Source organism: Prionailurus bengalensis, chromosome B2, assembly GCF_016509475.1.
Source record: "Prionailurus bengalensis isolate Pbe53 chromosome B2, Fcat_Pben_1.1_paternal_pri, whole genome shotgun sequence".
NCBI classification, from domain to species: Eukaryota; Metazoa; Chordata; class Mammalia; order Carnivora; family Felidae; genus Prionailurus; species Prionailurus bengalensis.
Genome location: NC_057349.1, coordinates 76,660,429 through 76,686,986, shown reverse-complemented (window position 1 = coordinate 76,686,986; position 26,558 = coordinate 76,660,429). Strand labels below are relative to the sequence as shown.

At 40.6% G+C, this 26,558-nt stretch overlaps 2 protein-coding genes across 10 annotated transcripts in view; one reads left to right on the top strand and one right to left on the bottom strand.

Annotated features, from left to right (window-relative positions):
* Positions 1–26,558, top strand: part of SNX14 (sorting nexin 14) — a 101,991-nt gene that overhangs the window by 74,187 nt on the left and 1,246 nt on the right. For 4 of the 8 annotated variants that reach the window (XM_043593042.1, XM_043593044.1, XM_043593046.1 and 1 more), the window contains 4 exons: positions 11–106; positions 2,669–2,760; positions 3,557–3,613; positions 4,172–4,400. In XM_043593042.1, the coding sequence (XP_043448977.1) occupies positions 11–106; positions 2,669–2,760; positions 3,557–3,613; positions 4,172–4,210 (284 nt within the window). In that variant the 3' untranslated portion in view covers positions 4,211–4,400. Of the gene's footprint in view, positions 1–10; positions 107–2,668; positions 2,761–3,556; positions 3,614–4,171; positions 4,401–6,534; positions 10,634–22,553; positions 23,032–26,558 lie in introns of those variants that run through there. The other 4 variants (XM_043593040.1, XM_043593041.1, XR_006299142.1 and 1 more) reach the window with 3 other exon arrangements.
* Positions 11,898–26,558, bottom strand: part of NT5E (5'-nucleotidase ecto) — a 53,445-nt gene continuing 38,784 nt past the window's right edge. Inside the window, exons 4-9 of one of the 2 annotated variants that reach the window (XM_043593047.1) lie at positions 22,616–22,813; positions 21,546–21,700; positions 17,949–18,054; positions 16,904–17,053; positions 15,335–15,535; positions 11,898–12,345 (exon numbers count right to left, since the gene is read on the bottom strand). In XM_043593047.1, coding sequence (XP_043448982.1) covers positions 12,182–12,345; positions 15,335–15,535; positions 16,904–17,053; positions 17,949–18,054; positions 21,546–21,700; positions 22,616–22,813 — 974 coding nt within the window. In that variant the 3' untranslated portion in view covers positions 11,898–12,181. The remainder of the gene's footprint in view (positions 12,346–15,334; positions 15,536–16,903; positions 17,054–17,948; positions 18,055–21,545; positions 21,701–22,615; positions 22,814–26,558) is intronic. The other variant, XM_043593048.1, reaches the window with a different exon arrangement.

Sequence of the window (26,558 nt, the reverse complement as noted above, 5' to 3'; positions counted from 1 at the left end):
TTCATTTTAGATGCTGTATTCTGTGAAAACACTGAACCTCGTTCTCTCCAAGATAAGCAAAAACGAGCAAAACAGACTTTTGAAGAAATGATGAATTACATTCCAGGTGTAATATCTAAGTAGTAAATACAGATTAGCACCCCTTTGAGATCACGATGTATAGTAATTATTGAGGCCAATTTTTATTTTGAGTTTTCATTTTAGTAATAGTTACTAAGGACAAAGTAAAATTAACTCATTAGTTAAATAAAATTTGGTTTTTATGATATAAGCACAATGAAATTTAAGACAGGCTTTTTCTACTTATGCAACAGCCAGATTTTTTTAGCAACAACTTATAATCAGACTGATCAAAGTGATCTGTTTGTGGGACAGTTGGAATCCTGCTGCCCACTCTACAATGAGAAGAGCTTCACTCGTGTTTATGAGTAAAAGGTCAGAATTCATTCGTTCATTTCAAATTTATTGAGCTCTTTCCACATGTCAGGCACTATGCAGAGTGCTAGGGATATAAAAAGTGTACTTGAGTAGTTCAGTCTAGTGGACAGACAGACATACAGATAAAACATACATATGATAAGAGAGAAGGCATGTTCAAGTCACAGAGTGTGTCTCAGAGGAGGAGAATGATCATTTCTCCTGTAAAGGAGGTAAGCTTGGACCACAAGGTAAATAAATAGTAGTAACCTGTTACAGAGATGGGAAATACAAGGAAAAGATGCAAGGAGTCAAAGCAGAGGATACTTAGTTTAGAATATTTTGAGTGTGAAGTTCCTATACAGTATTTAGGAAGACATGTCTAGTAAGTAGTGAGATACCCAGGTTTTGAAATTGGATTAATGAACAGTACAGGATAGAGACATAGAGGTTATGTGTGGTGGATAATAATGCCCAGAGAGAAAATACAGAGTAAGAACCAAAGAAGCCTTTGGACTGTACCTTTGGACTGTACCTTAGAGAATTCTCATCAATGAAAAATTAGTCTCAGAATAGTCCTGTTGCTCTGTGTGAAGACAGTTAAGTTAAATCCCTGGTCTGAATATAAAAGTGAATAAAAGCTATTCTGGGGTAAGTCTTCTGTAGGTAAATGATGAAATAATTTCTTACCTGTTTTGTAATAGTGACCCTTAGCATTCATGGCTTTAACAGTCTTAGTTTGATATTCAGGGACAACATGGAAAGCCACTGAATGTAATAATTTGTTATTTTGCTGAGGCAAGAATTTGAATCACCTCTACTTCAAGACTCCTTTTGGGAAGGAATAATTTAGTAAACTTAGCATGTCTTTCTGTTGTCCTCTACCCCTCAATCTTACTTAGGATTTCTGAAGGATCTGAAAGGATCACTTATTTTTGTCCATTATGGTTCACACATATTAATTGGGAAGTTCTGTATAGTATTGGTGAATTAGCAGATTCATAAAGATACATATTGGGCCACATAATCTTGAAAAGATCAAGGATCTACTATGCTTGTTATAAATTGAATTTGGCCTTTGCCACTTAGGGTTAGATTTATCTCCTAGAAGCAAACATAAGGTGAGAACTTTTTCAAGAACATCATTAAGAGTTTTATTATGTTTGGGGGGGAAAGGACACATATTTGGGCATTTGGTTTACTTGATAATTTTACTTTTTGCCTTGGGGAAAAGGTTTAGTTGAGGTTTTTAGTAAGGACTGACTCTTTGGTAATAGAAGTAATACATGACATCTGTGCAGTCAAACATGAATCAGAACTTTTTATTTTATTTATTTATTTATTTATTTTTTTAATTTTTTTTTCAACGTTTATTTATTTTTGGGACAGAGAGAGACAGAGCATGAACGGGGGAGGGGCAGAGAGAGAGGGAGACACAGAATCGAAAACAGGCTCCAGGCTCTGAGCCATCAGCCCAGAGTCTGATGCGGGGCTCGAACTCACGGACCGCGAGATCATGACCTGGCTGAAGTCGGACGCTTAACCGACTGCGCCACCCTGGTGCCCCGAATCAGAACTTTTTAGATCCTAAATTAATATTTAAACATTTCCCAAAAGGATTGTTCTGTAAGATGGTTAATAATAACTATGCAAAAAGTACAAAATAAAGTGGTCATATTCATTGAGGAAAGTCTATATTAAACAGTTAACTTTTTTTTCCTGATACTAAGATATTCAAACATTATGAAAAAATATATAGCAAAAAGTAGAAGCCATCTCCCCAATGTGCATAAGTAGCCATGTACTCAGCTTGGTGTTAATCATCACAAATATTTTTCTGTGCATTTCTATACATGTGTATACAAATGCATATGCATAATTTTGGGATTTTATTTGTTTTATCTGAATGGAATAACACAGTGTGTATTACTTTACAACTGTCTTTTATCACTTAATAGTGTAAATAGTATAACAGTATAAATAGTATAAATTTTTTTACTGCAACACTCCTCAGCACTTGCAGTATACTTGGTGCATTGTGAATCTCCAGAAGGAGGATATATGGTTCTGAGTTTCTTGACCATAGAAGTGTTTTTTCCAGGAGGCTCTTGCAAGAACACTGGTTTAGGAAATGCTGATTTACAGTTTTTGTGTAATATCTGGGAAACAGAGTGAAGATTTTGCTTTATGGTCCACTAAATGATGAGTCATTTGTAATATGAAATGTTTCACATTTGGCTTTCTTGTTTAGATCTGATAGTCAAGTGTATTGGTGAAGAAGCCAAGTATGAAAGCATCAGACTTCTATTTGATGGCTTACAACAGCCAGTTCTCAATAAACAGGTAAAAATCATTAAAGGAGGTTGACTAGTGTTGGCTAGGTTTTGTGAACGACACACAGTAGGATTCTGGTATGTTATTGTGAAGTGACACTCTCAAGGTGGTGCACTTCAAACATTCGGACAGAAAAAAAATGTTTCATCTTTGTTACTCTTTTTTGCTGACTACTTTTTAATTTTTTTATTTAAGTTTTCTATTTTAATTCCAGTATAATTAACGTATAGTGTCATATTAGTTTCAAGTATATAATGTGATTTAACCAGTCTATATATTACTCAGTCCTCATCAGGATAAGTGTACTCTTTCTTAGTCCCCTTCCCCTATAGCACCCATTTCCCTTTGCCTTGTGGTAACCATCAGTTTGTTCTCTAGTTTACTTTTTTTTCTTTAGAACATAAGTAGTTTTGACTTAAAATAAACATAGATTCATTGTAGAAAATTTGGAATTTATACAAAATTCATGAAATAAAGTAAAATTTTAAAAATTAAGAATTCCATCATTCAGATTACATTAGAATAACCACAGTTAACACTACATATATAGTGCAGTATGTACATATTTTGTTGAGATCCTAATAAGTTAAAATTTTGTATCCTGCTTCCTTCTTCAAAATTTTGTTATGTATAAAATAGTTAAGATAAAATGAATTATGCAGCATAATAATAAAATGTCCACATGTATATTTAAGTTCTGCTCCCTGCTTTCTCATTTAGACATAACCACAGTCCTGAATTTTGTGTTTATCATTTTTATGGTTTTTTGTCTAATGCCTTAAAAAAATTTTTTTTGGTGCTTTAGCTGACTTATGTTTTATTGGACATTGTGATACAAGAACTATTTCCAGAGCTCAATAAGGTAACTGAAAAGCAGCAGTTTTATTCTTTGTTTTTGATGGTATGCTGACATTTATTTTAATAAGGGACACAAAAATTAAGGAAACCCTTGTTATTATGATCCTTTTAAAAATGAACAACCTTAACAAATGACTCTTTATATTTTCTTTTTTCAACATGCTTAAACATAGAGTCAGTTTTGGGTGGACAGGAAAGGAATAGCCTGTGTTTTGACTTCCCTGCTTCCTAAATACAAGCAGATAGGAATGTTATATACCCTGTAGTCTTTCCAGAAAAAGGTATGAATTTAAATGCTAGCACTAGAATGGGCCAAACTCTTCAGGCTGTTATCTGTCTGTGACACTGAATGCCGTGTAAGTCAGTCTTGAGTGTTTTTGAGGTGGTTGAACTTATATGAACCCAAGAGTACAAAATGAATTGGAATTAGAGCATGGCAAAATGTCTCTCTCTCTCTCTATGTCTTAGGTTAGAATTTTAATACACTGAAATTGTTATTAGGCACTTCACAAATGAACGCTGTTTTATTGTCTTCTATTAAATAGATTTATTTTTACTTTAGGTACAAAAAGAAGTTACCTCTGTGACGTCCTGGATGTAAACATTTGGATTTGAGATACAATGACCAGATAGATAACAAATTTCTGCTTTGCTAATTAATGTAGTATATATGTACTTTTTTCTTTTACTTTTGTATATTCTTGTATATATCATGTAATCCAGTGTCTGAATTTTTGATTTTTTTTTGTTTTAATAAAGACTAACACAAACTTAATAATGATTAAAAGTGATTGGGTTTCATAGTCTTTCATTTTACACCTGTTACCAAAATTTTATTAGAATATATGTCATTTGCTGTTGCCATTTTTTAAAATGTTTTATTTATTTATTTTGAGAGAGAGAGGATGTGAGTGCCAGCGGGACAGAGAGAGAGAGAGAGAGAGGGAGAGAGGGAGAGAGAATCCCAAGCTGACAATGTGGAGACTGACCTTAAGAACTGTGAGATCACAATCAGAGCCAAAATCAAGAGTCGGATGCTTAACTGACTGAGCCACCCAGGTACCCCTACTATTGCCATTTTTTAAAGAGGTAGGGCAAACAGGACCAATAATCTTTGTATTGTATCACTTTGAAAATAATTATGTTTAGTGTGGAGAAATTGTAGTAAGATCTGATTTGCTTTCTTATTTAGAGTTAATACATTTTAGTAGATGTATCTTTTCTTTTTTTTTGCCCCTATTTTCTACACAGGTAACTATGTGTTTATAAAGAAGACATCCTTTATGAGTTTTTCTTAAGAAACAAAGCACTTTTCCTTACTCTTGCTGGATTGACAGGTTATTGCCCTTTTTAAGTGTGAAAACTGACTACAAACACATATTTCTGATTGTGTGGTTGCAGCTATATTTTACTGAATGAATGTAGCTATATTCCAAAATCTTATATAACGATTTAGTCAAGTAGATTTTTGGATTATATTGTCTATTATCTCTCCAAAAGGAAAATACAGAATTAATTGTATTTCTTGAGGGAAGTTAATTTTTTTTTAATTTTTAAAATGTTTATTTAATTTTGAGAGAGAGTGAGTGATGAGTGGGGGACAGGCAGAGAGATGGAGATAGAGAATCTGAAGCAGGCTTCAGGCTCTGAGCTGTCAGCACAGAGCCCGATGTGGGGCTTGAATTCACGAAATGTGAGATCATGACCTGAGCCGAAGTCCGCGCTGAACCAACCAAGCCACCCAGGCGCCCTAATTAATTTTTTTTTTAATGTTTGTTTATTTTTGAGAGGGAGACTGAGCAAAAGAGGGGGAGGGGCAGAAGGAGAGGGAGATAGTGAATCAAGAGCAGGCTCCAGGCTCTGGTCTGACAGCACAGAGTCAGACACGGGGCTCAAGCCCATGAAATGTGAGATTATGACCTGAGCCAAAGTCAGATGCTTAACCACCCAGGCTCCCCTTGAGCAAAGTTAAATTAAAAGATTAGAGTCAGTGTTCAGAATTCTACTTATAGTTCCCTCCCATGCTATACTTTTCTCCTTAAAACAAGTTTGTCTTTCAAGATCGAGCATTTTGTGTTTGCTAATTGGTCGTAGCATTCATTCAGGCTATATTTATTGAGTTTCAACTATGTATTAGATACTAAGCTGGGTAATAGGGAACTCTAAATATAATTTGGAAATCTAACCTGTTTAATACTGTTTGTTTATTTTTTTTCCAAAAAAAAGTGGTTATTAAGTGTTGGAATTTTTTAAATGTTTATTTATTTTTGAGAGAGAGTACATGCATGAGTGAGGGAAGGACTGAGAGAGGGAGACAGAGGATCCACAGCAGGTTCCACACTGACAAGAGAGTCTGATGTGGGGCCCGAACTTATGGAGCCACGAGGTCATGACCTGAACTGAAGTTGGACGCTTAACCAACTAAGCCACTCAGGTGTCCTGGTGTTGTAAATTTTTAAAAAAGTGTTTATTTATTTTGAGAGAGAGAGAGAGCATGTTCATGCATGTGAATGGGGGAGAGGCAGAGAGAGAATCCCAAGCAGGCTCCTTGCTGTCAGCACAGAGCCTGACCTGGGGCTTGATTTCACAGTTTGTGAGATCGTGACCTGAGCTGAAATCAAGAGTTGGACGCTTAACCCAGTGAGCCACCCAGGCACCCCAGTTTTATTGTATTTTTAATTGTTTCAAGATTCTAGTATATGTATGAGTTTCTGTGAGTTGGTACTTTAATACAAAGCCTTAAACATTTACTGATTTCTCAGGGACAGATGGAAAGTTAATCAGGTTAACTCTTCACATTTGAATCCATAGCATTTTAAGCACTGTTATTTAAAATGTCATGGTGAGCTGGAAAAAATATTTCACAGCCCTTTTTATCCCATTCTCACCTACTCTCCTATAAATCGTCATATTCTCTTTATTTAGGTGAGAAAAATGTTCTTAGGAGTGTATCATTCTGCTTGGGCTTCTATAACAAAATACCACAGACTGCGTGGCTCTAACAACAAATTTATTTCTCATAGTTCTGGAGGCTAGAATCCAAGGTAGGTTTCATTGTGAGGCCTCTTCCTTTGGCTTGCAGATAGCTGCCTTCTCACATGTGCTCCTGACCTCTCTGTGTACCTTTGTGGGAGGAGAGAAGGAAAGAGCTTTCTCTCTCTCTCTCTCTCTCTCTCTCTCTCTCCTTATAAGGGCATCAGTCCAGTTGGTTAGGGTCCCACTCTTATGACCTCATTTAACCTTAATTACTTCCTAAAAGCCCCATCTCCAAAGACAGTCACAAGGTGGTTTTGGGCTTCAACATATGAATTTTAGGAAGGCACAGTTCCATCCATAGCAGTGGCTGAGCTCTATTTAAAGAAAATGTGTATACAAATCTACACATACAAAATTAATTATTCATATTATCAAAGGAAAAGGAACCAGATGCAATCTCTGTTGGCAAGGCATTTTATATTCACTATCAGGTTTTATCATCCATCATAGTAACTGTGAGATGGTATTATTCCTATATTATAGGTAAGGATATTGAAGCCAGAGAGAGTAGTGAAGTTAGAATTCAAACTTCGATTTGTCTCTCATCTTGTCCTTGTTAGTGTTGCCCCATAAAAAGAGCTTTTATTTCCAAAAGTAGTCACTCTTTGGATCCTTTTAAAAAGTATGTTCCCCAGTCATTTCATATATTTTACTTTGTACATTCCTTCCTATCTTTATGTGTGTTCTCTTGTGCATGAGCTTCACATTTTGAAATGTGTTTAATAGAAACAACTATCAGTGTTTCTGGTTGAGGGGATAAAATGAAATTAAATAGATGGGAAGACATTTTCAGATATTTAAAGGACATTAAAATTGTGTTTTAAGTATAATTAGTTATAGATATCAGAAGATCCTGAGAAATGATTGAAAGCAACCACTTAAATGATCATTTTTGACTTAGTAAAAAGCATTTGATTTTATTGTAGAAATATAAATATAAATCTAATTTGCTTCTGTTTTTAGCAGAGTGTGTAATGATATATACACAAATTGTAATTTCAGATATAGTCAACATTGGAATAAAAATGATTGACTAAATGAATGAATGAGCAAATGAATAGTTCTTGCCAGTTCATTATATTCTGTGTCAAGGAGTATGCTGTCTGTAATGTACCCAGTTATCTCTTTGGCAGTGCTGGATATACAGAGAAGAAATCTTTAACCTGAGGCCCATGAGCTCCAGTGAAAACTAGTGTTTTTTTTTTAATTTCACTTTTGTTAATTTGATATTTATGATTTTTTTTTTTCCTGTCAAACACTCTATGTAGTGGATGTATTTGTATTCCAATGACACCCTATTTACATAAAGCAGTGGCAGGCAGAATTTGGCTCTCAGGCTGCAGTTTGCTAATCCCTGATGTTGAAGAACAAAACAAGGGAGAAAAAGGAATACTGTTAGAAAAGTTATAATTACCTTCATATTAAGGAACAAGGGAATTAAATTTTTGGAGAAAGGCAGCTGTCCTTAGGGGTAACTTAATTGGCCTTTTGGTTGCAGAGAGGTTAAAGAAGAGACAAACACTCTGCGTGATGAAATGGGTGTCTTCTGTAGGTAGAGAAATCTTAATTATCTGTATTCTCTGGAGGGGTGAGGCCAGAGAAAAGGACTGTGTGTGTGGCTTTTGGACTGAGTGAGGAGGAGGGTGGCAGAAAGGTACAAGGGAAGGAATTATACACAGTTCATTCAGTTTATTTGTGTGTAGTGCACACTCACCCATGTGCCAGGCAGTTTTAGATAAGCTAGGGATATTATTTGTGCATTTAGAAGCCTACATTCAAACTCCAAGAGACAGACAATAAGATAAATAAGGAAATTATAGTATCTTAGAAAATAAATGCTCAGAAGAAACATTTTGAACTAAGGAGGGGAATATGGGGGAGGGTTGCAGTTTTAAATGGCGGGGTCTGGGACCTTGGAAAAGACTTGAAGGAAGTGATAAATCAGGTAATGCAGGTATGTAGGAGTCCATGTTCCAAGTAGAGAAAATAGCACATGCAAAGGTTTGAGTGGGAGAGTGTTTTGTAGGAAGAATAGCACGGAGATCAGTGTGGCCACATCAGGGAGAGTGAAGAGAAATAATGTCAGAGAAGTAATGGGAAACCAGATCACAGAGGGCCTTGTAGGCCATTGGGATAATTTATTGTTGCTTTTACTGGGAGTGTGGTAAAAAGATTTTGAGCCATTGAGCAACACAGTGTTGCTTAATACTGTAAGACATCACCTTGGCTGCTGAATTGAGAATGTTGGGAACTGACTAGAGTGGAGCAGAAGTGGAGACCAACTCATTTAGGAGGCTGCTGAAGCAATTCAGAAGTGGCAGTGATTTGAAGCAAGGTAGTACTTGTGAAGGGTGTTGTGTGCCTGTGTGTGTGTGTGTGTGTGTGTGTGTGTGTGTGTGTGTGTGTGTGTGTTGGGAAGCAAGATTTACCCAGGGACATAATGTGAGTTTGAGAAAATGGGAGCCACCAAGGATGACTCCCCTGTGTCCCCTGAAAAGATGGTGTGGCTTGGGCCCTTATCCCCATTTCCTGTGAATGTGACCTTATTTGGAAATAGTGTTTTTTTTAGGTGACTAAAATTAAGTCATTACAGTGGGCCTAATACAGTATGACTTTGTTCTTATAAATAGGGGAAATTTGGACATAGAGACAGACATACAGAGGGAAAAGGATGTAAAAACAGAGGGAAAATACCAGCTATAAGGCAAGGAATGCCTGATGCTACCAGAAGCTAGGAGAGGCTTGGAGTAGATTCTTCACGACAGTCTTCAGAAGGAAACAACCTTGCCAACTTGATCTCAGGCTTCTGACCTCCAGAAGGGTGAGACTATAAATTTTTGTTGTTTAAGCCATCCAGTTTATGTCAATTTATTACAGCAGGCCCAGATAACTACTCAGGAAACTTTCCTAATTTGGGGAAGTGTAGCCATGGATCTATCCATGGACCACAGACTCCTCAAGGGAGCAACTTTTCCTAATGGGCAACTGTTGGCAGTCTCAACTTTCTTCTAAGAAACCCTGCTTATTCTTTGTTAGAAACTGCTGAAGGCAGTTCTGGCACCAAATGGATTTAACGGATCCATTTGATCAAGACAGAACAATTGGTTTATTTATCAGTATGCCTGAAGAAGATTCTTAGATGCACAGCCAGTTCAGACAAATTAAATCCCCAACATTGTCCAACTTGGGCATTTTTATTTTTAGTAAACAACTACAAGCCTCAAAACAATTTCTACATTAGATTCTGTATATGAAAGCCAGAAAATATAAGAGTATTATTTAAAATATCCTTTATTTACTGTTTTCTCTTATCTAAAAATTGCATGCATTTTTCTTCTTGTTGTTTTGGCTGAAAAGGGGGCTAGGGAAGGTTATCAAATGGCAAGGGACTTACGATCAAGAGAAATTATACCAGTGATAAACCACCAAAAGTTTTCCTTCAGTTGTATTGTCCCAGGTTATAATGTTTGCTTGAGAGAAGAAATAACTACCAAAGACAAGGAGCATATCTTCAGTTTTATTGCACAATTGAATCTACAGCTGTAAAGTGTTTGAGGTCATTTCTTAAACCACTGCACAATATATGCACATATATTTAGAAAACTTACAAAAATGTTCTTTAAAAAGTTGTGCTCTAATAGGATTCATTGTATTTTACTGGCCAAGCATAAAAATATACTCCAAATGCACCTTTCTCTAATTTTCCTCTTCCAATCCTGTTGACATTTGCTTATAGCTAATCTGTATATGCATAGAACTGAGGGCATTATTTTACTGCAGCAGCCTTTTTAAAGATGTTATAAAATTTTTAAAGTATATTTTGTATCAAGAGTACTTAATATTTGTAAACATTAACAAACACTCCCTCTCCAAACCTCTAGCTGCTGTTTGCTCACCATTTTTTTTTCATTTATTATTTTTGAGAGAGAGAGAGAGAGAGCATATACAGGGGAAGGGACAGAGAGAGGGGAGAGAGGATCTAAAGCAGGCTCTGTGCTGACAGCAGGGAGCACGACACGGGGCTCCAACCCATGAACCATAACCTGGACCGAAGCTGGATGCTTAACTGACTAAGCCACCCAGGTGCCCCTGCTCACCATTTTTTAAGGTGAAGGCTCCCATTTCTCACTGAAGTTTATGCAATGCTGAGCAGGCTCACATGGTCTCACGACCACCTTAAGCAAGTATTTGTTCTTTTGGTTATAAATCATTTCATCAGTCTGGGTGTTTTCCTGAACACCCACTCAGGGGCTCACTCCCAGGCAGGAGTTCTCATATTCATACTTGAGCATGACTTAAGAGTATCCAGATTTGCAGGCAGATCTGACTTCAAACTTATTACGTGTAACACTTAAAAATCAATCCTTGTCTCCCCTCTGAGTTTTCCATAACTGGGGTGGGGGATGAGAAGGGACAGAGAGAGAGACAGAGACTAGGGTAAGTGCTGGCATCTTGCTGGGGAGAACGGGTACAAGTTTAGAATCACACCTTATCTTAAAAGGTTCTCATTCCCTCACATTAGAAAGAAGGGTGGAAAGAGCACAGAGGCAGAACTGATGGAATCTCATAAAATTATTCACAGGTAATACTATGTATCAGGCACTCTTCTGCTACTCCTTAGCAAATATCTCTTTAACAAATCTAAATGCCCTTTAGCTCTTTTTCTTCCATAATGTAAATATGTCCCGGGTGTCCTGTTCTTCCTTTTCCTTTCTCCCTGCCCCTGGACTATTTTTTGCAGGCTCTGGCCTTTCCCATCATCTCCTGCTGCACTGTTTGTTCCCTGACTTGTTAAAGGCACATGGGTGGTACAGGAGAGGATGCTGCCTGTGTTTAGTCCATGAAACTCAATGTAACAACAAGATCTAAAAAGGGAAAAGTTAGAGATATGAAATAAAGCAGAGACTTGTCATTCAGGAGCTTGATGCCATTGACAGTTATGAGCAGAGGAGACCATTAAGTATCTTTCTGAACAGCAACTGGATGTAGTTGAAAGAGTCTGGACTTGAGGTCAGAAGACCTGGGTGCAGGTCTTAGATTTGTCACTTTCAGCTGTATGGCTTTGAACAAGTCAGCTCTTTCTGAGTTTCAGTTTCCCTGTCTGCCAAATGGGAAAAACATTGCCTGCCTTGCCCACCAAAAAAAGTTATAGGCATCAAATAAGATAAAAACTGCCTTGTAAAGGATAGAGTTCTATGTAAACATAAATTGTTTGGTGGATTAAAATGGATATTAAAAAATGATTTCTGTGGTTTAAAATTGTTAATATAAGTTTTATTTAAATTTGCATATGTAAACTAAAGATGGTTGGCTTTCCCCTCAAAGGGCTCATTTTCATTTTTTCCTGTGTGTTCAGTGACTTGCTGATCCTGAGTAATGATGTCAGTGTCTTCATTTACAAGCCTCCAGCCTCAGCTTCTGGGGGCCAGCAAAGATGGTCTGTGCCATCACCAAGCCAGTTCCTAAAATGCAGACTTGAATCTCACTTGAAAAAAAAAATGCAGTTCCACACATTAATGGCAAGAGGAATTTTTGGCTACTGGTATAAAACAATGCTCACTGCCAAAAAGGAAAGAAATGTTAGAGAAAAGCTTCCACGACAATGACTTCCTGCAGAAAACTTGATCCGACCTTCAACTGCTGGATAAATTACTTTCATTTTTAAGATATATCCAGAAACCACGTTGATATCTTGGTCACCTGGAAAAATATATACATTATTTTAACTACAGAATAAGTAATTACCAATTAAGAGTAAGAGGTGGGAAAACCAACGTATTTCTCTGAAGTCTTTTGTAATTGTAAGAGGGAAGATACTACTTTCATAAGCAAGGATAAAATGTCACAAAAGACAAGAAAAGTGATTACAGGTGCAAAGAATTTGATTGCTTTTTCATGTTCCAGATGTGAAATGTGCCCACTGTTGACTACTAGACAACTGGAGGGAATAGTCATCTCAAAAGGTTGTTGACCTTTAATATTGCTTTTGAACCACTCCAAAACAAGGGCATTAGGGAAACGGTTGAGAGCAATTAGTTGAGACATAAAAGTGGCTTCCTTCTGCTTGCCTGGTCAGAAGTCATTTTTGCATAATTGACAGACAATGGAGACTTCATTTCCAAAAGAGAGGAGACCTGATAAATACTAATTGCCTATAACTACAACAAATCCATAGGGACCTGACAAAATTTTGTTTTAAAAATACCACTCAACAGATCATATATCTGATAAGCAGTTAATACCCAAAATATATAAAGAACTCCTAGAACTCAAAAGAAAAACAAAATAAAAATCTGATTAAAAAATGGGCAGAGGATCTGAATAGATTTTCCAAAGGAGACCTACAGATGCCCAACAGATACATGAAGAGATACTGAACATCACTAATCATCTGGGAAATGCAAATCAAAACCACAGGGATATCCCTTCTCTGTTTAGAATGGCTATTATCAAAAAGACTAGAAATAACAAGTGTTGGCAAGGATGTGGAAAGTGCACCCTTGTGCACTATTGGTGGGAATGTACTTGATGTAGTCACTATGGGAAACAGTATGGAGGCCCCTCAAAAAATCAAAAATAGAACCATTGTATGATCCAGCAGTTCCACTTTAGAGTATTTGAAGAAAACACACTAATTCAAAAAGTAACATGCGCCCCATGTTCACTGCAGCATTATTTATAATAGACAAAATAGGGAAAAAACCTAAGTGTCTGTGGTAGATGAATGGATAAAGAAAATGTGATTCCACACAATGGAATACTATTCAGCCATAAAAAGAATGAAATACTGCCTTTTGCGATAACACAGATAGACCTTGAGAGCATTGTGCTAAATGAAATCTATCAGAGAAAGACGAATACCATCTCCTCTCACTTGTATGTGGAATTAAACAACAGCGACAAAACCAAACTTGCATATATAGAGAACAGACTGGTGGTTGCCAGAGGTGGGGGTAGGGGGGTGGGAAAAATGGGTGAAGGGGGTTAAAAATCCAGACTTCCAGTTACAAATAAGTCATAGGGATGTAATGTACAGCATGATGACTAGAGTCCATACTGTATTGCATATTGAAAGTTGCTACAAGGGCAGATCTTAAAAGTTTACCTCACAAGAAAAAAAAATTTGTGACTATGTATGATGTTAACTAGACATTGTGATGATCATTTTGCAATACATACATATATTGAACCATGTACACCTGAAATTAAAACATTGTGTTATATGTCAATTATACCTCCACAAAAAAAATACACTAGTATTTTTAAAAAGAACTCTCTGCAGTGGTTCTCATCCCTGCATTAGAATTGCTGGAAGAGTCTTTTCCCCAACACAATTATATTGGAATCTCTTAAAAGCTGGGGCCAGAGTATTGATATTTAATTTAAAATGTTCTCCAACTAAGTCTGATACACAGCTAGGGTTGAGAACCCTTAGGACCAAGGCTTCCTCAGCCTTCTATGTGAGTTCCTCTCTCAAACTTAATCAGTCTGGGTTTAGTCTGCACAGCCCCCAGCCTCTGTCTCATGTGGGACCCAAGAGGACACCTCTGTAAAGCCTGTGCTTCCATCGTCTTTCATGGAATGTACAGAAGTAGCTAGCATCTTTCCTGGCAGGAAGGCTGCCTCCTTTGCCCTGGCTCCGCTCTCCACCCTCCTTGAAACAAGAGGCTGAAACAGCAGGCCCACCACAGGAAAGCTGACGAGGAAGTACCAGAGCTCTTTTCTGGAGATGCAAAGTTGTGCACATGCTTTATAAGCACGCTGGCTTCTGCCCTAGAGAAGAGGAAGGGGTAGCATATTCTATCAATGGATCAATGGACTTCATGCATGTGAAGTGGTTTTTGTTTTTTTTGCTTTTTGTTTTTTTTTTTTAATGGCCCTGTGCTGATGGTATCCTTTGGGCCTCTGTGGGACTCAAATCTACCATCAGCCGACTTCCATATGATTTTTAAAAGTGAGGTTGCAGTATAATGACCCTAAATGCTGCCAAAAATACTGAGGTCAGGTGTGGTTGTTCCTTTCAATACTCCACCAACCCAGTGTGCTAAAAAGGGGGAGGGGAGCACAGCCCATCTACTCCTACCTGACCTATTCACACTAAAAGCTTCAAGAAAGCTTATAGGATTTTCCAGATCCAATCTAAAGTTCTAGAGATGAGGTTTCTCGTTAAGTGCAAAACCCATTGATATTTCACAATTTAAATAGCTGTTTATACATACTTAACAGAATTTTTTTTTTTCAACGTTTATTTATTTTTGGGACAGAGAGAGACAGAGCATGAACGGGGGAGGGGCAGAGAGAGAGGGAGACACAGAAGCGGAAACAGGCTCCAGGCTCCGAGCCATCAGCCCAGAGCCCGACGCGGGGCTCAAACTCACGGACCGCGAGATCGTGACCTGGCTGAAGTCGGACGCTTAACCGACTGTGCCACCCAGGCGCCCCAATACTTAACAGAATTTTAAAACATTTTGGGCTTGGATGGGTGGCTACGTGTGCCGAAGAGGGGTAGGGCACATATTCTCCAATGCAGTGCTGCTATTTTCCAACAAAGCAGGAGGGAGGCGGCAACAAAGGGGCAGGATCTGATTTCTGGCACTGCAGTCCTGGCATCCTGAGTAGCTTCCCTCTTTGGCCCAGTTTTGTTCTGGAGTACTTTGGAGTAGGGAGAGGAAGAGACACTTGTGCTTACCAGAGTCGTGTCTTAATGCTTCATCTTTTATCATCTGGAATCCATCTCCACCATTGGCAAGGAAGCTTGGAAGGATAACCTTATATATCTCATCCATTCTGAGAGGCTCATAACTGGGCACTCGACACTGGGTGCAAAGAACATCCAATTTGACCACTCTGTCCCCAGGTTTTCGGGAAAGATCATACACCACATGAATTCCTAGAAAAGAAACGAATATGTTTTCAGTGGATCCAGAGGGAAATTTCTGTTTTCTAAGAAAGAGATTTGGCCAAAATATGGAATTGGGGCACTGGGCTTGGTTTTCACTGAGTTTGAGCTTGAGTGAAATTTCAGCAAGAATTGAGGTGACATTGCAGCATTTGGTTAGATTGCGTTTGCATTTCTTGGTTAGGTTTATCCTTGAGTCTTGGGAGGTCTGAGACCCACTGGGAGGAAAACTGGCTCTGCCTCAGTATGGGCAAGGGGTAACAGTGCAGGGAGAAACCACATCTTTTTAAAATCCTAAATGAGTTGGTCAGCCACTTGGTTCAATGGCTTTGGAAAATGAGAAATAGATGAGAGGTACAGAATATTTGTTCTAATTTTGAAGACTACTAAATGATAATAATTTGGGTTTGGATGACTTTCACAAGACATGTAACTACCCAGCACTGTGATGGAGCACCAAAACCCTGTTGTTCCCCCCAAGTCTCTCCTGGAAAAGTGCAGAATGTGTGGGTTACCCCACAGGCATTAGGCCATGGCTCCACTACCATCTGCAGCTCCCCCCCTCAATCCAAAGAGTTGGGGGTTCTGTAGAAGGAGGACTTGACAAAGCAATCACACTATCAAGTGAGGCCCACCATCTACAGTAAAAAAAAAAAGGGGGGGGCAAATTATGGTATCAGTATCAAGGTTATAAATTTAACGATTAATTCAGTGGACTGTGGAAGTTATTGACAAAAGTGTTTCACATTCACAAGTCCTTGGCAATTTGGGAAGCATTTATTTTCATTCAGTTTTCACTGTGATCCATGAGATGAGCAGGGCAGATGTTTTCAGAACATCCAGAGAGATTGAAGACCTGTCCCATGTCACAGTGGAACTAGAACCAGGTGTTCCGATGTGTCTATGTAGTCGGCCGCCCCTCCCAGACATCATCCTTGCTAATACTGATTGGATATTGAATTCTTTTGAACCTCTGCATGGTACCAGGCAATTATGAATAGAACAGAGAATGGTGGTTTTGGTTTTTTTTTTCTACAAAAGAATACTGAGTGTTTAAACAACTAAGATTTTAATAGAAACTAGACCTCAAGGCCGCTGACCTGCTTAGAGTCTGGAGGGCCAGCTCCTATAGTGAGTCTATCTGACATCCAAATCAGGCGTAGCAACTACTGCTCATTGCCAAGGCATTGAGGCGTTGACCCTGACCTAATCTCAGTTGGTCTGGGAGCCCATGACCATTGAGAGACTATGCATTCATGTTGGGTGGGGGGAAAACCTAAACAAAAGTGGAGGTCCTGGGGAGTGAGGAACTAAGCCAACCAGCAGGACAAACCCACTTCACTTCAAAGGGTGACTTACCGCCCACCTGCAGGAACTCTCCAGTAGACTGGCCATAGCGGTACACGCTGTGCTCAAAGGCCGCCTTCAGGGTGGAGCCTTTTAATTGGACCAGGTCAAAGGTTCCTCCGAAGGGCAACACAGCAGCCAGGTTCTCCCAGGTAATTGTGCCTGACGGTAGTTGTAGATGGGGTGAGAAGGAAAACAGCTTGAGAATAAGATTACCCCAAGACCAGCTTCCTTTAGGGTTGGTGGAGATGAGGGAGACAAGAGGCTATTGGAAGGCTATTAGTACAGCATCAGCTGTGTGAGTGGTTCCTGACACTCAGGGAGGGAATGGATTCAAGAGGCCTCTGGCCATGCTCTCAACCACTGGGCAAGATGGCAGGTGCTCATAAATGGCTGTGGCTCCAAAGTCACCAGTGCTCTGCCCTGGATCTCTGGCTTATAGCTGGGTCTTCAGTGGGTGTTGAGCATTGCTCAGTTCCTCCAGACAGGCAGTGTGTCCCTGCCACCTGTCCTTGTTTGACAATGAGATGAGCTTGGGGCTTTACACTGAGACTACCTGGTTTGACAGCAGATCAGGGAAGACTGCAAGAGTGGTTTGAATATCTGACTAGTTGGTTTGTTTTACCATGCAAGATCCTGGATATCTGTAAATGCACTAAAAGAATTTAATCCAGTAGGGTGTTGTTGTTTGTTTTGTTTTGTTTTGTTTTTGTTTTTTTCCAGCACAGAACATGGACAGTTTGTCCCTTTCTCTTTCCAGGTATCAAGGAGGCGGCTGTTGGTAATCAGCAATAATTAGTATTTGGCTTTGTGTGTCAGAAGTTTAGATCAAGATTGGGTTCCATTCACCCTCGCTCTCCACTCTGTGTGTGAATACATATGAGAACACACAAGCATGTGTGTGCCCTTCTGCTTAGGCACTGACTTGAGTAGCAGTTAACCGAAACTGGAGAGGCTGACATTGTGGTACATGGCTGACAGGACAGATGAGCTGAGGCCACCCAGGGGCACGGTCAGAGAGAGACCTGAGCTGACACCCTGAGCCTGGGAAGCATACCGTTGTTCCGCTCGTCAATGGGTGACCGAATGCCACCTCCATTTAGAATGCACATGGACACATGGTTCCAGGACACTTCATCCGAGTGTCTAATGTTGTTGTTAATCTGCAACAGTAGCATGAATTTACATTAGTTATTCTAGACCTTCTTCCACAGAATCAGTTTTAGGGATTTGGTTATCTCTACCATGGAAATAAAGCTGCTTCTTCCTGCTCCCGTGTTCCCAGAGATTTCTCAAGTATAGTCAGTCAGAACTAGTTTTATGCTCTGAGAAGCAAAAGTAAGAAATAGTGACCAGTCCCGTGTCAGACTCTTAGAAGCAAGTAGCCCTGAGCCCCCTTTCCTAAGACCCTTGTACTCTCAGGCCAGTGGGCATTAGCAAAACTGGCTCTTGTGTCAGGACAGGACCTCCATGCAAATTGGTCCACCATACCTCTCCTTCCCCACCTCCTCCAGGCCCCACACTTGCTCCTGAAGGCGTGACCTGAAAACCTTTCCACTCAGGACCTCAAGCCAACAAGATCCCTGGCCTCCATGTCAAATTTCCAAGTTGGCAATTTTGGAGGCACAGAGATGGCCTCCTGAAATGGGAGAATCCGTTTCATTCTTTTCTTTTACAAAAATATGTGTTTAGTAACAAGAAATAAAATGAATATATTCTCATTTGAAAAAAAAATAGCGCAAAAGCAAGTGTTTTCTTAACACTTGCCTCTGCCTCTTAAAAGAGAGATAAGCACTGCTAACAGCTTGTTTCCTTCCAGACTTTTCTCTAAACATTCCCATACTGGCTACTCTTTAGCTATTTTTTTTTTCAAAATAGGATTCTTCTTTAATATTATGATTTTTAAAAGTATAATGTATTGTCAAATTGGCTAACATACAGTGTGTAAAGTGTGCTCCTGGTTTTTGGGGTAGATTCCCATGGTTCATTGTTTACATATAATACCCAGTGCTCATCTCAACAAGTGCCCTCCTCAATGCCCATCACCCATTTTTCCCTCTCCCCCACCCCCCCATCAACCCTCAGATTGTTTACTGTATTTAAGAGTCCCTTATGGTTTGCCTTTCTCCCTCCCTGTTTGTAACTTTTTTCCCCCTTCCCTCCCCCCATGGTCTTCTGTTAAGTTTCTCAAGATCCACATATGAGTGAAAACATATGATCTGTCCTCTGACTTATTTCACTCTGCATAATAACTTTCAGTTCCATCCACTTTGCTACAAATGACATGATTTCATTCTTTCTCATTGCCAAGCAGTATTCCATTATAGATATAAAATACATCTTTATCCATTCATTAGTTGATGGACATTTAGGCTCTTTCCATAATTTGGCTGTTGTTGAAAGTGTGGCTATAAACATTGGGGTACATGTGCCCCTATGAATCAGCACTCCTGTATCCTTTGGATAAATTCCTAGTAGTGCTATTTGCTGGGTTGTAGGGTAGTTCTATTTTTAATTTTTTGAGGAACCTCCACACTGTTTTCCAGAGCGGCCACACGAGTGCAACAGTGCAAGAGGGTTCCCGTTTCTCCATATCTTTGCCAGCATCTGTTGTTTCCTGAGTTGTTCATTTTAGCCACTCTGACCAGTGTGAGCTGGTATCTCAGTGTGGTTTTGATTTTTATTTCCCTGATGATGAGTGATATTCAGCATCTTTTCATGTGTCTGTTGGCCATCTGAATGCCTTCTTTGGAAAAGTGTCTATTCATGTCTTCTGCCCATTTCTTCATTGGATCATTTGTTTTTCAGGTGTTGAGTTTGGTAAGTTCTTTATAGATTGTGCATCCTAGCCCTTTATCCGATATGTCATTTGCAAATGTCTTCTCCTATTCCATCAGTTGCCTTTTAGTTTTGCTGATTGTTTCCTTCACTGTGCAGAAGCTTTTTGTCGTGATGAGGTCCCAGTAGTTCATTTTTGCTTTTGTTTCCCTTGCCTTTGGAGATGTGTCGAGCAAGAAATTGCTGAGGCTGAGGTCAGAGAGGTTTTTTCCTGCTTTCTCCTGTAGGGTTTTGATGGTTTCCTGTCTCACATTTAGGTCTTTGATCCATTTTGTGTTTATTTTTGTGTATTGTGTAAGAAAGTGGTCTAGTTTCATTCTTCTGTATGTTGATGTCCAGTTCTCCCAGCATCGGAGACTTTTTTCCATTGGATGCTCTTTCCTGCTTTGTCAAAGATTAGTTGGCCATACATTTGTGGGTCTAATTCTGGGTACTCTATTCTATTCCTTTTGTCTATGTGTCTATTTTTGTGCCAATACCTTACTGTCTTGATGATTACAGCTTTGTAATAGAAGCTAAAGTCTGAGATTGTGATGCCTCCTGCTTTGGTTTTCTTTTTCAATATTACTTTGACTATTTTGGGGTCTTTTGTGGTTCCATACAAATTTTAGGACTGTTTGTTATAGCTTTGAGAAGAATGCTGGTGCAATTTTAATTGGGATTGCATTGAATATGTAGATTGCTTTGGGTAGTACTGACATTTTAACAATATTTGTTCTTCCAATCCATGAGCATGGAATGTTTTTCCATTTGTGTTTTTTTCAATTTCCTTCATAAGTGTTCTATAGTTTCCAACATACAAATCTTTTATTCTTTGGTTAGGTTTATTCCTAGGTATTTTATGGTTCTTGGTGCAATTGTAAATGGGATCAATTTCTTGATTTCTCTGTTGCTTCATTATTGGTGTATAGAAATGCAACCAATTTCTGTACATTGATTTTGTACCCTGCAACTATGCTGAATTCATGTATTAGTTCTAGCAGCCTTTTGGTGGAGTCCTTCGGGTTTTCCATGTAGAGTATCATGGCATCTATGAAAAGTGTCTTTAGCTACTTCTTTTGTGTGACTGCATAATGTTGAAGAGCCAGCACTGGTCTGACCTTGGGAAGTGTGGACATTGTCATTTACTTGGCAGTCAGTTATTGAGAGTATATACATCAGGCACTGGGCTCCAGGTACCAAGCACAGTGCCAAGCACAGACAAAGAATCAGCCCCCTGGGTGCGGACTTCGGTGGGAGTGTTAAGTCTGGCCTGGGACCCTGGTTCAGCATGGCTCCCCAGGGGCTGCCAACGGCCAGTCTCTTGTAGACAGGTAGACAGTGGGGTGTTTTCTTGAGCGATCTATTCAGCCACAGGCCTTATTATAACTGCATGTCGTCATTCTCTGCTTGTGAAGGAGGCTTCCAGTCACATAAGGCCTTGTTCTCTGGATCCAAGAGGGCAGATCAGTGAGACACTCTGGCCAATTTAGGCCCAAGCAAATGTGTTTTATCTACTATGTCTACATCTTCAGAATAGTGAAGTTTCACGTATTCAGATCATCTTACAAAAGGAAAGCAACATCCAAAATTCAGACATCCAAGGTGAATACCTATCAATAAAGCTTTCAGTTCTTGTGCAATAAAGTGATGGTCAACTGGTATAGTTTAGGCCCCTTCCCAAGGTACTACTACTCAGTATGAATCTACCCCAAGCTATTGTTTGCATATTAATTTTTAAAGACCTTGAATTTTGTAGCAGGCTGTCCCTCCTTGCAACCTTCCTCCCTCCCCTCTTCCTCTAAGCACAGGCCCAGCACTCCTGGGGACCACTCACCATGGCATCACAAATCAGGTTGCCCATGTTGCATTCCTTAAAGCGGCATGACTGAGTGGAGCCATCCAGATAGACAATTGTTTTCCCTAATTCCTGGGTAGAAAAATTGTCTAATTTTATCCTCCATTTGTTAATGTCTGCTTTTATGCTTGGATCTAGAAAAAAGTAAAACAGAAGAAAACAAAAAAAAAAAAAAAAAAAAAAAAAAACAAAAAAATCAGGTTGCCATTAAGGCCTAAATTTTGGAGAAGGAATCAAAGATCATTTAGCTTACCTGTTGTGACTATACATTTCTTTACCCTATTTGTCTACATTTTCGTTTTGACTATAAAATTTCCTCAGAAAATTCTGTTCCTTGGTAATAAGACTAGGAATGGATCTGAACTTAAAGATGCACTGAGTATCCTAACATCAACTCATCACACCTGAATGAGTACCTGTGGACCCACTTGGGATAGCATTGGTGGGGGGGGCGTGGGGAAGAGTGGGGATGATGAAAGGTCCCCAGGGCAGGTCTACAGGGCCTTCTGAGGTTCTGCTGTGCAGTCCCGGCCTCTCCCTCTGGCTGTTGAGATGATCTGTGCTGTGAGCACAGGCTCTGCAGGGCACCCCACTGCCCATCTCTCCCTGGTCCAATCATGGTGAGAGAGGCCCAGGGCTGTGGTCATGTACACCACATGTAAACAGGTGACATAAGATGTATTTTATTCTGAGTCCCAGACAAAAAAGTAAAAAAGACACTCCCTCATGTGATAAAGAAACAGAAGCCCACTGAGACTGGGCAACTTGCCATGGGCACACTGCTGGTGGTGGGGCTTTGAACCCCTTTGCAGCTCTCCTCTGGACATGAGCTAAGTGGCTTTTCCGTGCCTGGACAAGAGGCAGTGACACGGTGTCTGATGCTAAGAGGAACTGGGAAAGCAAATGGGATATTGGGCATTTGAGTGTATTTTCAATCTTCTTATCCATGAAGAGGGCAAACTTAAGAGAGAATTCTATTCTTTAAAGGTGTTACAGCCTTGCCCTGAACCATTAACAACAAGAACAAAGTCCAGCCATCATTTACCCACCTTCCATAATGCTGCTGTTGAGAAGAATGGGATTTCCATGTGAAGCGATGACATTTCCTTTTTCATCAAACTCAACCTTCAAATAGCCTAAGTATTTGCCAAAAGCATAAGCCTGGACCACAGGAACCTTCCGCCCATCATCGGACGTGACTATGAATGGGTACTTCCCAGCTGGCACCTCTTTGGAAGGTGGAGTGCCTAAAACAGAAGAGCCAAAGCTGATCAAGTCAGCCCTTGTACACAGCTTGGCTGCAGGCCAGCAGGCCACAGGCCAGATGACAGGGAATTCTGAATTGATGATGTGCTAGCTGCTGCCCCACATAGCTTGTCTTTCAGAGCTGCGCTCGGACATCTGCCCATTTCCGAAGGCCCTTTTGGCACATGAATCCTTCCATTTTCAACTCAGCAAGTGTTTGGTAAGCTCTTCCCACATCTATGGTCCTGCGCCTGGTACAGTGGGGGACACAAAAACGCGGTGGGGCCAAGATTATCCTACCTCTATCCTGACTCAGGCTCAATTCTCAATAGCTGGGTAGAATAGTCAAGCCACTTCACTTCCCTGTATTTCAGTTTCCTCACCTGTAAAATGGGCGAAATAATGATTCTTACTTCACAGGGTGGTCTAAACTTCCTAGCACAGTGCCTGGCACACAGTAGATAATAAATGTGTATTTCCTTCCCTTATGAGGTGATGACAACCTCTAGAAACCCTAGACGCACAATCTAGAGCTTAGGATCCTTAGTGGAACATGAGTAGAAACAACTGAGCCTGTCCTCAGGTTTTGCTGCTAAAATTGGAATTCCTTTAGGTGCTTTTCAGAAGAGCCACGTTCACCCTGGCAGTCAACTGGCACGCACACTACTCATCCAGCCAGACCTCATACAGGCTAGATTCTGCCGACTTCTGTCTCAAAGGGGTCCCCTGGGGACAGCCTGGGAGCCAACTCAGACCCAGAGGCTGAGAGGCTCCCCCCACCACTGCCTCCTGGACACACGCTTGCACAAGGGTGGGGAGCCCTGCCGTATGGGGCACAGGCCCTGGCTTCTAAGCACTTGGCATGTTTCTGTAAGTGCAATGCTCCTTCAGGAACACTGCAGTTCACATCTTACCTCCAGAGAGCTGATGACCCAGTTTGGCTGTTTTGAATCACAGATTATAGGTGGCTCAGTTGCTTGAGCGTCTGACTTTGGCTCTGGTTATGATCCCATGGGTTCATGGGTTTGAGCCCTGCACTGGACTTGCTGCTGTCAGTGCAGAGTCTGCTTTGGATCCTCTCTCCCCTCTGCCCCTCCTCTGCTCTCTCTCACGCTCTCTCTCTCTCAAAAATAAAAACATAAAAAAAAACCCAGATACCCTTGACCCATTACTCTTTCTACTCACCCTCCAAACACCCCGACCAGTCCTTCCTATTAGAGGTTTACAGAGGGCCCAGGAAAACTTCAGCACATTTGTTACTCACATGGATTGGTTATGAGAGCTGGCCCAGAGCCAGGCTGTGCACTAGATCTCATTTAATCTTCTAAGCATTCCATGAGGCAGGTTCTATTACTATCTCCACTTTACAGATGAGAACGTTGATTGTCATAGGCAATGTGCCCAAGGTCACACTGGTACATGCATTATGTGCAGTATGGCTGGTATGTGAAGGAGAGCAGACTGAAAGCGGGGGTGAAACTGGAGCTTCTGTTCTCTCCACTGCCCAACACAGTCTATGCTTGCTTGTCTCACAATGCCTGAAAGAGTCGGTTGCCAAAGGTCGCTCACTAAATCCAGTGCTGCACCTTTCCACCCCAAGCTGTTTCTGGGTTTCTCTTTTCACCTAAGACAAGCTGGGGTGGATGTCATGAAAACCTCACTCCTTCTCTGGTCCTATAGAGCAGCCCCCATTCCAGCCTAATACCAAAGAGCAGAAGTGCAGCAAATACCAGCACCTCAGAAGCAGGAAACAGCTGTTGCCCACTTTAGTTTCCCATTTTCTTGCGCCCTCTGGAAAAAAAAAAAAGACCAAAGTTTTGGAACTTGACTCTTACAAAAGCACCTGACTGGAGGCCCCGTGCAGGGCTTGCCCCATCTCCACCTGTGGTGTACAATCTCATGGGTGACTGGCAGGTGTCAGCCCTAACAGTTATAGATGATCTCACGCATTGCAGAGGAGCAGGGAAGGTTAACACAGTCATCATCCTCATTCTTCTCTGCATTGGTTCTTATTTGGGCAATCCTGGAGCCTGGACCAGGGCTGGTGTGGTAGCCCCTTCTCACCTTCTCACCTGGGGAAGGTTAGAGACAGTAGTTCCTCCTATGAACCCAGAGATGCAAGTGCAATTGGGAGGTGCAGTTCCCAACACGTCCACGAGATGGCAGAGAACACTTCATCCAGGAGGAAAAGGCACTGTCAGTTTTAGAAAGGACTCTGGCAGTTTCCTGGACACCCCAGAGAAGGGCAAGCCTGTTTTTTGTTTTTTTTTTAGCCTTTCTTATTCTGCCTCACAAAGACATAATCAAACTTGAAATTAGTGTAACAGGATTTCGAGGATACAGTCAAATGCCTCATCAAATCAGCATGCACTTGGGGCGCCTGGGTGGCACAGTCGGTTAAGCGTCCGACTTCAGCCAGGTCACCATCTCACGGTCCGTGAGTTCGAGCCCCGCGTCAGGCTCTGGGCTGATGGCCTGGAGCCTGTTTCCGATTCTGTGTCTCCCTCTCTCTCTGCCCCTCCCCTGTTCATGCTCTGTCTCTCTCTGTCCCAAAAATAAATAAAAAATGTTGAAAAAAAATTTAAAAATCAGCATGCACTCTACAAATAGGAGCTACTAACCCCAACTCCAGTCTGACAGGGGACATTCTCCGGTTCTGAAAGGCCTTGATGTTCCTTTTGTTAGAACATAAGACATATCATCTGCTTCTTAAAGGGACTTAATCAGGAACAAGGAGGATGCTTCCCAGAGGCTGAGGAAATAGCTGGTCTAGTTTGGCTAGTCTCTGCCTCCTCCACAGCTGAATGTTCTCTGAGTCTCTGCAGAGTTAGTGGCTCTGTTAGAAAACCACTAACAGAGAAAGCCATCCAGGGCTTCACATTTTCCATACTATTCTATTCAGCCAAAGATGCTCATGCCCAAAATATTATTTCCGCACAGAGCCACATGTCTGTCTTTAGAAACCCAATTTGTCATCTTGGCAGGATAGACATTATTCACCAGAACTCCATTCCAGCCATCTAGTAAGTAAATAATCTGGGAACCAAACATGGAGAAGCCAAGGAATTGTGGAGTGACATTTAGAGTTGGTAAATGGGGCATTTCCTAGAATAGCGTGAACGCCTGACGGAACCCACCAGGGTTCTGCCCTGGGGGCCTTGGCCACAGCAGCTCCACAGGAATGTGACAGTTCTAATTACAGGCCTGGGCAACTGCCCTGCCAGTAGGCAGAAGGGGCCAAGATGATGGATCATGTGACAGAGGTGCCAAGAAGCAGGCCTTTGACATGGTTTTCAGTTGGTTAAATATAGTATACAATGTTTCAAGGCAGTCCTTGCTACAATTTTATTGTGTATGGGACCAGTTTAAGAACTTCCATGCTTCCTGTGTGGTACATATATGCAACACAATATTAGCCATAAAAAAAGGATGAGATCTTGCCATCTGCAATAACATGGATGAATCTAGAGGGTATTGTGCTAAGCAAAATAAGTTGGACTGAGAAATACCACGATTTCACTCATATGTGTAATCTAAAAAACAAAACAAATTAACAAAAGGCAAAATCGGACCTATAAATATAGAGAAAAAAACTGATGGTTGCCAGTGGGGAGGAGTGCAGGGGTTGGGCGAAACAGGTGAAGGGGAGTGGGAGACACAGGCTTCTGATTATGACATGAATAAGTCACAGGTATAAAACGCACAGCATAAGGAATATAATCAATGATATGATAATAGCCTCATATG